General features: G+C 40.5%; 1 protein-coding gene across 1 annotated transcript in view; it reads right to left on the bottom strand.

Annotated features, from left to right (window-relative positions):
• RFX3 (regulatory factor X3) overlaps nt 1–13270 on the bottom strand; it is a 688772-nt gene that overhangs the window by 335836 nt on the left and 339666 nt on the right. Inside the window, exon 4 of the mRNA XM_086961210.1 lies at nt 2030–2127. Coding sequence (XP_086817336.1) covers nt 2030–2127 — 98 coding nt within the window. The remainder of the gene's footprint in view (nt 1–2029; nt 2128–13270) is intronic.

Below are 13270 nucleotides of genomic sequence, written 5' to 3'. Positions count from 1 at the left end.
AGCAAGGCATCCCGCCGCGAGGGGCCGTTGTGGAGATTAAGCAAGCTATTGCCCAGAGTCGCAGAGTGTGAACCCGTGAGTCGAGAAGGCACCGGAGCGAGAATTATCGAGTCCATGGAATTTTTGAGCCCAAGACCCGCCGAGGCGGGGAATTGAACCCTGGTCCAGGGCCGATCTCAGCTTCCGGGTCTGCCGCCTCTAACCCCTGAGCCACACTTCTCCACAGGAGAATAGGGTGAATAGGGTGTTGAATCTGATTTCTGCGTGCAATCCAGTTCCTTCCCGGGAAGGAACTGGATTGCACGCAGAAATCAGATGTTTACAGACACTGAGCCTACTGATAATAATTTGTGAACCAACCAGTTCCAGTCTATCCCCTAAATACAAAAGGAGGACACAGGCGGTACCTCGACAGAAGGAGGCCCTTCGCGCTCGCATCTAGAGGGTGAATAGCTAAAATAATAAACACTTGGAAAGAAGAAAATAGCAGTGGAGCCTATACCTATCGACAGTGTATAGAGCTCCCCCTACAATAAGGCATTTGAATATCACTTCAGGCCAAAAACCAGACTGAATTGGGCAATAGAAGCTGTGGTGTCAACATAATAGCTAAACCTTGTAAATAGAAGGTGCATAGCTATTTACAACTGTATCCTGTCAAATGAGAGTGATCCTTTGGTCTTGATAAAGATGGAATAAATTGAAAACCCATCGAAACGCGTCATTTATACACAACCCCCTGGTCTCGCACTACTTGAACGGCAAAAAATATTCAAATGTTGTCAAGTAATGTATTGTACAGCTTAATAGGGTATGTGTAGTTGTCTAAGACCAAGTGCACAGGTCTGGTGCAATACTCTCTTCATGTATGTTTAACCCATACTTTTGTATTTATTTGTGATTATCAACATTGTGCACTGTTTTTATTAAATTGTACTGCTGTACTTCAGCTTTTAATTTGAGATTTTAAACAAACCTGTAACAAAATAAATTTCATAATAATTGAGTTCAGTGGTCTTTGGGGTACATTAAGCAATAGGTTGTAGTACATTCCTGGTGAGATTGATTTGAGATTCATTGAGTGTATGTGGATGATTGACGAGTAACCTACCCATTGGGATCTTGCTTTTTTGCACTGTTATAGTGCCCCAGTCCCACTGGGTGTTTGAAGGGGCCCCTCTCTTTCTATTACGTATGTGTTAGTGGTATGCCATGATCCAAGCAGGATTGGGTGCAGCCGCAGCAGGATTCTCCACTGGGGACAGGATTGTGTGTGGTGTGTGAAAGAATTTCTCTGGGGACTGGGTTATTTTTTTTGTCTTGCTGTACTAGTTTTACCATCTGGACTGTGTTTTCATACGCATGGTTGAAAGTCATGGACTTTTGTAATTTTTCTACTATGTGCTTCATGTGTTGGATATTATCAACTAAGGGGTGTGTTTTCTTTCTGTTTGCCTGTATTGTTTGAACATAGTTTCAGCGTATGTAAATCCTCAATAAATATAATTAAAAGAAAAAATGATCTTCAGGTGGAGTTTAGTCGCAGCAGCATTGAATAGATCTTGCAATAGGTAGAGAGTCTGGTCACCATTATCAATCAGGAGACAATTAAGTACAAGTACCCTCAAACTTCTAGTTGCAAGTTAATGTAAAAAGAGATACAAGCATTTGGTTGGAATTACATATACGATTCCGGAAATGAAAGTCTTCAGAGATCCTCGACTTATTATAATACAGGAAAGATTAAAACGTTCTAAACTACTGGGGAACAAGAACATGAATTGGACTTGTACATCTAACAATTAAAATAATTTCTCTGAAGCGTCTTGAAAAGATGAGCGGCAGAAGTAAAAATAGCTAAAATTGTCCTAACTATATTCATGCCCACTTCAAAACTTAAAATGCCTAAATCGATCCAGTGTGGTGTGTTTTCCTCATTATACACCCGTAACTACTTTCTGAATTTGCGGAACAAAGGACTCACAGACGAGTGAGCATCATCTTATGTCACTTGTGTAAGAACACTTACATTGCTCCGTTTGTGTACACTGCGTCACTTCCGTCCACATATTGCACTTGTGCTGGGTAAACATGCTGAACTTGCTGTACAGTCTGCACCTGCTGGACCTGAAACAACAAAAAGAAAACACGATGTCTTACATTTCTGGAAGACCTTGCAAATGAATGCTTTCTTTTGTAAACGACCCATACACAAGAGTGCACTAAATAGTGGCGGCGGCCTAAAACACACACTACAGTGGACACCTCCTTTGCTCTAACAATTTGATAATTTTACACATTACAGAAAATCCACATTTGAAAATGTATTTAATCGTCAAATATTGCTAATTGTGGAGATCATTGCAATATATATAGTTAAACGTGTTCAACAGCATTTTACAGTAAAACTAAACAGTTTATTAAGGTGTTAGATTATAATGTGCTACACTTGACATTGCCTGGATGGAAAATAACATATCATGTCATTCACTAAACCGCACGTTAAGAGATTGGGAAGAGTTGAAATGACATATGCAATTACTCTAATTCTCACAAACCCGCATTTTAAATGTTAGTATGTACGAAGTGAATGCCACATTCCTGTCCTAACCAAAATCTATAGGGTTGGCTCAAAACACAGATGCTATCTAGGCACTGTCATACATTCAATCTATGTATTGAGACCTGTCCTTAAATAGTTTTTAAAAAAAGAGATCCATTATTTATTATAAAAATAATCTTTATTAACCACATTTTAAACATGTTATCACAAGATTCAATATAATCATAAAATTACAAAATTAGAGTGACACATCTAATAAAATAAATGTAAAAACACCTACACCAAGCAGTCAATTCATTTATATTCCAAATATATTCAAAATAATTGGGGGGATTTTTCTGGATCTAGATCAATCCTTTAGTTGAAAGTCTATATACATATATATTTAAAATACTGGAATGTTGGGACCTCAACTAAAGACAATGAATGGCTCAGTGCTAATAATGGGTGGTATAACTTCCTGCTCTATCATTCCTGTGTCTGTTTTTCTGTTTCTCCCATTTTACTTTAGAATATTCTATCATCAGTGGATGGAATGTTCTAATAGCCGCATAGCCCTTCTGCCTCAGTCTATACCAGAAGTTAAATACCCTCCGTCTTCATTTTAGGCCATCTCTAGTGTCTCAGGCCTATAACTCGGATTCCCTTCTCTAGTCTATAGTCTCATTCATTATTTTCCATCAAACCGAGCCTCACAGGATGGGGGCAAACTGGCAGAGCAGTAAAAATGTGCGGTACTCAGCCTACTGCACATTTTGTCACCTACAGTGATTTCTGGGGCATCACGCAGTAAATGCAAACAATTATTACAAACGGCTAGCAGCTGTTGGAAAAAAATTAGAAAAAGGCTAAATTTACCAGAGGCAACAAAGCTGCACTGGTTATTTTCCAGATTTTCAGCAAATCTTCCAAATGCAGCTATAATGACAAAACATTAAGTGTATTTCTCCACCACAGAGTCACCCGTGGTTATCTTGGTGCTGAATAATGGATGCTTTTTGTTGCTCAAGAGAATGGTAAGTGAACTCACCAGACCAAGAACTGATCCTTGCAGTGGAGAAGTCAGCCTAGTCAGTCACCAAACTGGAAATTTGCACTGCAATGTGTAATGTTCCAAGTGGAAGGTCAAGTGACTGCTTATTCGGACAGAGTTCGAGGTGGCCAAACACTAGACGAGAAACTGGTCGCTTTTGCGCTGGGACACGACCTCTGGCACCAAGAGCCAATGCCTTCAAATCCATGAGAGAAAGTACAACCCCATCGACTTCTACGTTCTAGTGAAGTGGGGGGTGAATAGTTAGGACACAAAGCACAGTGATGTGGCAGTACAGAAAGGTAGCTGACATTTTCTCTAGAGATAAGACAGCATTGAGTGTTTTACCCATATCAGCATCAGAGCAGGAAAGGAAACATGCAGTGCTAAGTAGTATAAGCACCCTTTGATAAAAGTATTCAACAGAGGCAAGTAACCATAGAACAGTCAAACTATGATATGACTTAGAGATAATTAATATGGACATGCAGTGGAAATAGTGTCTGGTTAGTGATCAGATATAGCTTGTACTAATAATCTCATATGTCCCAAATAATACATTGAAAGCTTTTTGAACAGTTAGGATGGTACAACTACATTGCAAGAATGCATTTATAATCTCATAAAACTGATCCTGTGTTACATAAACTTTGCAGAGAAGGAAGATATACTATGGCACGACCCAGGTTGAAGCACTCTTGTTCATGCCATTACCTACCTGCCTATGTCTTCTAGCCTAGCTGATAACTCTTACTTGAATCTCTTGATGAACTGCTTCAAGAATTGCACGCATTTTTCTGCGGTGATGGTGTACAATGTACCCAATATTTTCATACACAGTTCTCATGATTTTGTTGCTCATATCACCCCACCCTGCACTAGCCATCTTAACACATAACAACACAGCTCTTCAAGTCCATCTCCCTGCTTACATATTGGAACGCCTGGTCCATCTGCAGAACAACAATTTTTTCATCAGTTAGAGTCTCAATACTCTTTTCAAAGTATAACATGATTGTTCTACCTTATCTTTCTTTTCTTACAGTTAACATTTTCTATTACCCAAGATGATCTCTCCTATACTTTTCTCCTCCACCTATCTAGTCCTATTTTGATTTCCAAATGTCACTGTTCTCTGGTACATTACCTTATGGTTTTCTCACTATTGAATAGATTCTCTCATTCATATTTTCTTCTTTTATTGCTACTCTCCATCTAGACTAGCTGCATCTTCCTTTCATGGACTCTTTGCTTCATCATTGGGTTCTTCCCATACCGCTGTGGACGGGGCATGCTACGGCTAACGGATACGCGGGAGCACTTTGATAATTTGCTATGAAGTATTGAGAGATATAAGAGTGGGAGGGTCTTATCAAGTGCAAAAGTTTAAAATACCTGGCTTAGTAGGAAAAAACTATTTATTTGTACCTCTAGCTGGCATGATTAAAAATTGGGGAAATTCATTAAAAAATGAGCTGTTTTGTGCATGATTTCATTGGTCCACATGTTTCAAGCCCTGCCCGAGGGTTTTTCTTCAGGACCAAGGCAAGGGAGTCACTTTGAAGAAAGTTTGACTATAAGACTCCCTTCCCCCGTCTGAGCTCATGAGGTCAAAGGTTAGCTAATAACATATCTAAAAAAACTTTACCAATTGGGTATTGTATGTTTTTGTTCATTGATAAAAACCATTGTATACTCAAATTAGAGTGTATTCACGATAGGAGTGGTATCAGGGATCATCCCTTGGTCCTAAAGAAAAGCCTTGGGGTAGGACTTGAAACATATAGACCGATGAAATCCATGCACATAACCGCATGTTTTTCAATTTCTTTCTCAAATTTTTAATCATACCAGCTAGAGGTAAGAATAAATTGTTTTTTCCTACTAAGCCAGGTATTTTTAACTTTTGCACTTGCTAAGACCCTCTCACTAGTATATATCTCTCAATACTGCATAGCAAATGATCAAAGTGCTCCCACGTATCCATTGATCATACCACAGCCTGTTCTAAGCCGTATAGGAAGAATATGTGAAGCATTCCACCAAGGGGAAACCCTGGTGGGTGAAGGTTATTTTAGGAAAATTGTCGGTTTTCTACTGAACATAAAGAGTGGAAAGATAGTCCAGTCGTACAATTGGGCTATTTTTGGTTTGTACAACTCTGATAGGGAGTCAGTCACATTGACCAATAAGGTCCAGACAGTTACCTGTCAGTTATTAACAGTCTCCAGCCCAGTTCTGAATCCTGAGGTCAAATCAACGTTGAAGTCAATGGAACGGTCACCCCTTGGTTCTCGAGCTTTGGCGGGGGGCAACTTTAACCTCAAATGTCCTGTAACGTCCAAGAGAAGTCCAGTGCAAGTCATGTTGCCACTGGTTTACTTGTCTCCAATTACAATAAACTCAGAGATTTCCTTTAACTTGGAGTAATTTCCTTGCAGAGTGACCAAGTGCACTCTGAGGACTCTCCAGGGACCAGCAGACTTGGGGGCAAAGTTTGAGGGTGAAACCTTAGCTCCCAGGTTGCAGCTCGGCATCCAGCAGTGGTCAGGCTTCTTGGAGCTGGGGTCTCAAGGGTGCTGTCTTCTCAGGTTATACGCCCCTGTGGCTATAACAGAGTCAGCTAACTGATTATTGGAGTCACTAGCACACATGAGCAACATTTGCACAAGTAGAGCACTGCAGGCATAGTGCACTTGTTCAGTAGGTGTAGTCCAGACGCTGGTGCAGCCTCTCTTTGCTGGGTCCAGGGAGCAACAGAGCAGGCCTTCTTCTGACTTCTCTGTAGTACAGACATGATCTGAGGTCTGGGTGCTAGGCATACCACTTTTATGCTACTACAAGCCTTAGGAGATGCGGCGACTATCTAGCCAATGAGCTACCAGGTCCCCACCCACCTGATGATGCTTTCCGGTGAAGTGTGGCATGTAGCTATCCCAGGGTGCACTATTCTTCCCATTTTCAACATGGGGAGACCCTTTTCCCAGTGTGTGGTTCTCCCTAGCCCAACTTAGAGGTGTGGCTTCCTTAGAGCGACGCTCCCCTTGAAAAAACAGTTTGTCAACAACTTGTCCCTCTCTGCCCGAGATGCCAGCTCTTGTCTGCTGAAAAAAAAAAAAAAGAACAACAGCCCCTTCTTAGAAGTGTGACTACCATTTGCTCTTCAGAGTCGGCTTCCCCTTTGAAGCCCGCCTATTGGACTTACACCAACTTTGGCCATCCTGCCAGAAGGAGGTCACACCGCTTCCCTTGGCATGTCCTATGTTCGCCGTCCTGAGAGTTGTTCTCATCACTCCCCAGGAAAGCAACAGGTTGTCTCAAGGACAGCAGTTGAATGCAACCGAAAACATCTACTGGGCAACAAAGTGACAACTTTCTACAGTTTCCATTTGTAAAATAGTTACTTTAAAATCGACTTGAGCAACAAGTCTGGTTTAATGCAGCAATTTCTTGATACCTTTACGTACCCGCTTTAGTGGTCCCATTTGGAAGTTAGCACTACTAAGTTATTAGCGTGTAACTCCATTCAATGCTCACCAATGGGGCTTTCACAGTAAAATAACAATGCAGGGTTTTTTACTGTCAGGACATGTAAAAACACATGCTCATTTTAATATAATGCACCCTGCCTTCGGATCAGTCAGGCCTGCTTAAGACGTGACTTACAAATTCTAACTTGAAATGGCAAAGTTGAGTTAGCAATTAAAAAATGCTCCACCTGTCTGCAATGGTAGAATGGTAATCATGCTTTACTTTGTCAAACTCGTGACAGCACAATTAGTGGTTTAGTTCACAAGGGACACAACTTAGAGGCCCTGGGTACCCCCTGTACCACGTACTAGGGACGTTGAAGTAAGTTATCTTATGACAATTGGGGATACGCCAATTAAACGTACACTTGTAAGCACAGGCACTGGGGCCTGTTTGGGAAGAGATAAACCAGCAGCATCAGTCCAAACGTTTGAGGGTGATCATGCAAAATAAAAATATTACCTTACATTTACCATCTGCAAAACGGTGATAGAGAAACCCAAATGAAGAGATCAAATCACCATTTTGTAATTTTCAAGTGATTTTTAATCAATGATGGTACTCCAAAGAAAACGACTTAAATATCTGATTTTAGTCACTAAACAAACTCTTGTTAAAAACATCGGTGTCAATTGCATGATCTAACACTATTCGCTGCCAACTTACACTGCAACACACATTAAGGATCCATTAGTTTATCATGGAAAACCTGTTCGTTTTTGGTAATCCAACCAGGGCTCAATGAATTTAGCAGGGAGATCAAATTCAAGCCAAAGTCATAAGGATATGGCAGTGCTCGGTAAGAGATTTCCTGCATTCAAACACACCAATGCCATCGCATCTAATCACTATCCTCCTGCTCAAAGAATACAAATATATGCCTTTGTTTATCCAACCCCCACCAGAACAAACAAGGAGGGGATGAATAGGAATACTGGGATACAGTAACAGATGTCAAGTACTTTGAGTGCTGCCATTACTTGTATCTTTTTTTAAATCTTCTGTTCCTTTTTCCGTGGTCTTCTTCAGTCCTTTAGAATTGGCTGCCTACCAGACTCTCAATTGTATTCAACAGAACCTTTCCTTTCTGTAATCCACTGTCGTCAGTTTACAATCCCTGTGGCTTGCCACACCTTCTTACCACATGCAATTCATCTTTCCATAGTGCAGGAGTGCTCGCTTACATTCAAGCTGTGGAAAAGGTCAGGAATAAAACAAGGGAGTTTAGCTGATAGTGCTATTTTTATCAGCACTTACTGGGAGGCAGGCTGGCCGCAGTGTCAGATGGTTGTGGTTCATTGAAGTTCCGTGTCTACCTCTCCTGACACCAGCCCTCCCAGCTGTTTACTTTGCTACTCAGCAGTGAAGCACTCGACATGTGCCTTTACAGATTCGTGCCTCGCGGCCTGGGTTCCAAGCAACGAGCTGCACCTAACATGACTTATAAATCATTGTCCAGTACAATTTCTTCATAAATTTGCAGTGGCTACCTAGCAACCAAAAATGAGCTTCGCATAGATCCTCACCTATTAGTGGCATTATATATGTGCAGACTTAGCAATCATCAAACAATCACATCGCATTAGATTAGGTGGCCTTATTGGAATAGGCATCTTTCTAATATATGGCTTCAACTCCATTGCCAATGCAGGTTTTTAGATGATTTTAATCTTACAATAGTAATTTTATCTCCCTTGCCACCTATGAAAGGGTGAATTATCTTTACTAGGAGAATGATAAAAATTCAATGTTCTCACTAACTGGACAGTTTCCTTACATTCCTTGACAGACCGTACCTTTCAATGACTTAAGAACATGTTAAAGTTAGTTATTCCCCCAGGATGGTTTCTGTCTCTGAAGGTTCCCAACTTTGCACTGCTGAACTATTTTGAGTTTACATTTTTAAATAAAGAGTAACTTCACAAACAAAGAAGTCAGAATCAAAACATTCAATACAACACAACTTTACACACGAGGTGAACACCCTGTAACACATGTACCATCACAACTAGCATCAATTAGCACCGCTACTCACCTAAGTTCGAGCAATTATTTAGCGTCCCAAAATCCAGAACCTTCAAAATATACAATTAGGTGGCAAATATTGTGCCTAAAAGCACTTGCGTCCACTAGCTAATTACCACACATTTACATCTGCCTGGCAATGGGCTTGTAAATCAGCCAAGAAAGGGCGTACATAGTCTTTAGTACTGCCCTCTGGCTTTACCCATTAAACTTATAAAACATCAATTCTGAAAGAACCTCCCACTAGAGCCACTTTCTCACTTCCCACTGGCCACATAGCCCCAACAGCGAATCAGACTTCCATCTGTGACAGAAACGTATGAACCTTTATGAAAAACCAGCCTCCGACTTTCAAAAAGCACTGTAATGACATAAGAACGTCCGACTGTGTGCTATACACATGTTAAATAACTATAAATGTGATATATTCAAGAAGGCTTTGTTCTGGAAAATCTTGATTGATATCCACCCTACTTGGGAAGAGATGCACTATATGTCTCATTGGACCTTTAATTTCGGGTGTTCTAGCTGTGTAGCGGAGAGCTATATATGACTGCATACATTTTAAATAGGTTTACACGTTCAAGACCAAGCTACTCTCAAAGCCAACACCATACGCTATAGAAAAGGCTAATTCAAGAACCAAAACTGTTGGCAATTTGTAATGAGATCTGATGGTGACTGGGAACACGGGTGCACACAACCAAAGTATAGGGAATATCAGACTTAACAATACATAAGAAGAATAAAAAATATCTGGTACTCTAGGAGAAGGGAGAGCCACCAATTATTCCCCTGCTGGAAGATCCAAAATTGAAAACAATTTCAGAGCACTCTGTAAGTCACAAATGAGATTGTGGTATCAACCGTTTCTGTTATTTATTTTCATATCTTATTGATCAACTTCCCCCTCGCCAACACGTGTTTCGTCTGAGCTGACAATGTTGCAGCAGACTTCTTCAAGGCAAAACCGAATGTTGCATACACAATCACCTAATATCCAGAAATCTATATATCTTCAACGTGACTACTTAATAAGTATGCAGTCTGTATACTTCCAATCAAACAGGTGCATACATTTAGCACAGTTAAATTATAGATGTGCCATTATGTCTTGCGGAGAGTGCCCCAACATGCTCTTGTTTAAATTATACTTTCGGCGTTTCACCAGGCAATAGAACTCTTGCTTGCTGCAGACAACCATAGTTCTGGGGATCAGCCTGCGTTCTAGGCCTTTTGTACTTCCCCATTCAGACAATTTTGTTTCCAGGCAATCCAAATGAGTTCTTCAGTCCTACAATCCAAATCACTCTTAACTTCAAGTACTGGTATTTGATCTCCTTTGACTGTGAAATATGGGAGAAAGATTTTAGAATACAGAATCGTGAAATGGCAGAAATATTTTTGTGATGACACCAAATTTCAATACAGAGGCTGATGGAAACAATTCTGCATTTGTAACTCACAGCAGTGAGATCTCAATTGCGAGACAAATGAACTCCTTCTGAGCAATAGAAAACCAAACCTTAGAACATCTTGGTGGTTCCCATATAAGGTTTAGCACATGATGCACCGTGATCCTCCATTTATCTGTCTGGTCAAGGTATCTAAGGTTTAATATAATAAATGTCTAACAATTTCAAGATGAAGCTGCTTTTTAAACTTCAGCAAAGAGCTCTTTGCATAGATTGCTACAGCTCTCTCTGTGTTGGATACCTGTCTAACATCAAAACTGTAGCAGCGCCTGTTTGTCTGCAATCAGGAGGTTTGGGGACCTCTCAATGTAAGCCCATGTACCTCCCGTCAGCACTCAGGCCCATCAGTATTTCAGCTGGCGCCTAAATTCTCAAGCCTTCAGGACCCAGGTCATGCTGGCGCACTAGTCTATAGTAAGAACCTGTTTGTTTCCAACCTTCACAATGATCACACATAAGGCCCTTCCACTTGAGGCAATCCCCCTTGTCCCTGCTCCTCAGATGACGTTTTGGCCTGCTCAGCCATTGTGACTTTCTGGGCAGGATCCAAGGCAGACTGCAGCATTTAAAGCACAGTGAGCAGCATCCCTTCACGTGTAGCAGACAGCAACCCTGGACACCAGGAGTTACAACTCTGGCCCAAAGAGCAGCCCCCTGGCACTATTAGCACCACCAGAACAGTTTAGGGGCAATTACTTTTTAAAGCAAGAGTGTATATATACACACCTGAGTTGGCAGAAGCTGGATATCCATCAAAATGTGGTAGATGTTCAGTCCACCGTATTTAGAGCGGATTTACTTCCATACACTCCAAATAAGGCAGACAAGACCATTTTCTGCTTTTGGGTGAATATCTCACATCCAGAAAACTGTGAAGTAAGCCCAGAGTTTTAAAAATTGTTGTACTATCTCTTGGGCCAAGACATTTGGAAAGTGTGCACTAATGCAAGCACTATTCCAATTGAAAGGAGTAAATTGTAAGTGATTTGTGGAATGCTTAAATTAATCTCAAACACTGGTAATTGCTGGGGCCAAGCAGGTCAGCAGGACGTTTGCCTACTGGCACATTACCAAGACTGATCTGCATATGGTTGTTTCCTGTCTAAGGTGGAATGACGGGCAAACAAACAGTGGGCTGGAATGCAGCCCGTATAATTACAGGTGTCTGAGATTAATTCAGGTTCTTTATCCTTTACTTTCTGTTTTCTTCCATTTCTGAAGTCGTCTGAACCTTTGTTTTCATATTGCGTCCCTTGCAAGTAAATTTCCAGCCATATTTTATGTCTGAGAGTCATTTCGTAATTTTATTTTATTCTACTTAGAAGGGGCAAGGTGAGAAAATAAAAAAGTGCACTGATCTGACAAGCTCTGGCAAAAGAGAGTAGACGTATACTTCAGGTCAGACAGATCTCACAGGTTTAGACACTAAATCTAACACTGGGGCCATGCACAGAGCATACATATCGCTTAAGTTTCCTGAGTGCTATGAGCTAAAGCAGCAGATAGTAATAGGACTGATAAACAACATCTTAAAATGCTACATCATTATGGATGAGATGCTGCCACAAAATGATCGTCATACCCGCAAGTACCTTTTAAAACAAGGGTTAGAATATCAGCAAATAGGGTCCCTGACGACACATTAAGTACTGCTCAAAAATCTGCTTTCAAAATATTAATGGTGTAACAATAAAGGGTATGGCTCACAATCAGTAAGGCTGAGCACTTTAAACCAGACAACAAACCAGATGCCAATTCTGATCAACAATTTAAATCACTTAAAAAAAGGCGCAAGAACCATAAAGCAATGCACCCGTAAGCTCATTAGTAGCTTTTATTTCAATAGCACATATTGTTTTGATATTTTTATATCTCAAAGGGAACACTGTGATACGTAATAGACCTAAATAAATTGTGAGTAATAAAACAACCACAAAAAAAAACACTCCACTTACATTCAAACACTTACATACAATCCCATTCAATCTCCACAGACACCACACTTAATAATCGTCCTTGGGGCAACATGTGATACACTTACACCACCTAAAACACACCCGATATGCCAAACAAAACTGTGGTTGACCTCCAAATTTCTTGTGCACACTACACAATATTCACAATAATTTACATTAAATGAAATGCTTTCATTAGATGAGCACAATACAACCAAGACTAATATACAAGACAAATGTTTGACAACAACACAACAACCAGGGTCTCATTGTTGTCTTGTATATTAGCCTTGGTTGTATTGTGCTCATCTAATGAAAGCTTGGTTTGGGCCCAAGCAAGAGGTAGCAAAATGCTATGGAAATGATACAGTAAAATACACTACAATATGCAAAAGATGCCACCACGTTGGCCACAATCCAAGCAGAGCTGTTTTTCCCAATTCCAATAGAGACCAAATATACCTGAAAAGACTACAACATGACAAGGTCACCATTAAGCCCTAGAAGGGCACCACATGGGCAATAAGATGCAATGAATGCTAACTATATAACAAGAGTTCTACTATTTCCAGAGGGGCCACTCTAAGGCCATGTAGATCATAGTATGCTGTTGATGTCTAAAATATTCTAGGATCACCAGTATGCAAGAAATGGTTTCCATGATTCCAATGATGCACAATGTGCCTAA

The sequence above is a fragment of the Lissotriton vulgaris genome, chromosome 3_1 (assembly GCF_964263255.1).
Source record: "Lissotriton vulgaris chromosome 3_1, aLisVul1.2, whole genome shotgun sequence".
In the NCBI taxonomy this organism is placed as follows: domain Eukaryota; kingdom Metazoa; phylum Chordata; class Amphibia; order Caudata; family Salamandridae; genus Lissotriton; species Lissotriton vulgaris.
Note: the sequence above shows the minus strand (reverse complement) of the source record. Positions and strands in the feature narration are given on the sequence as shown.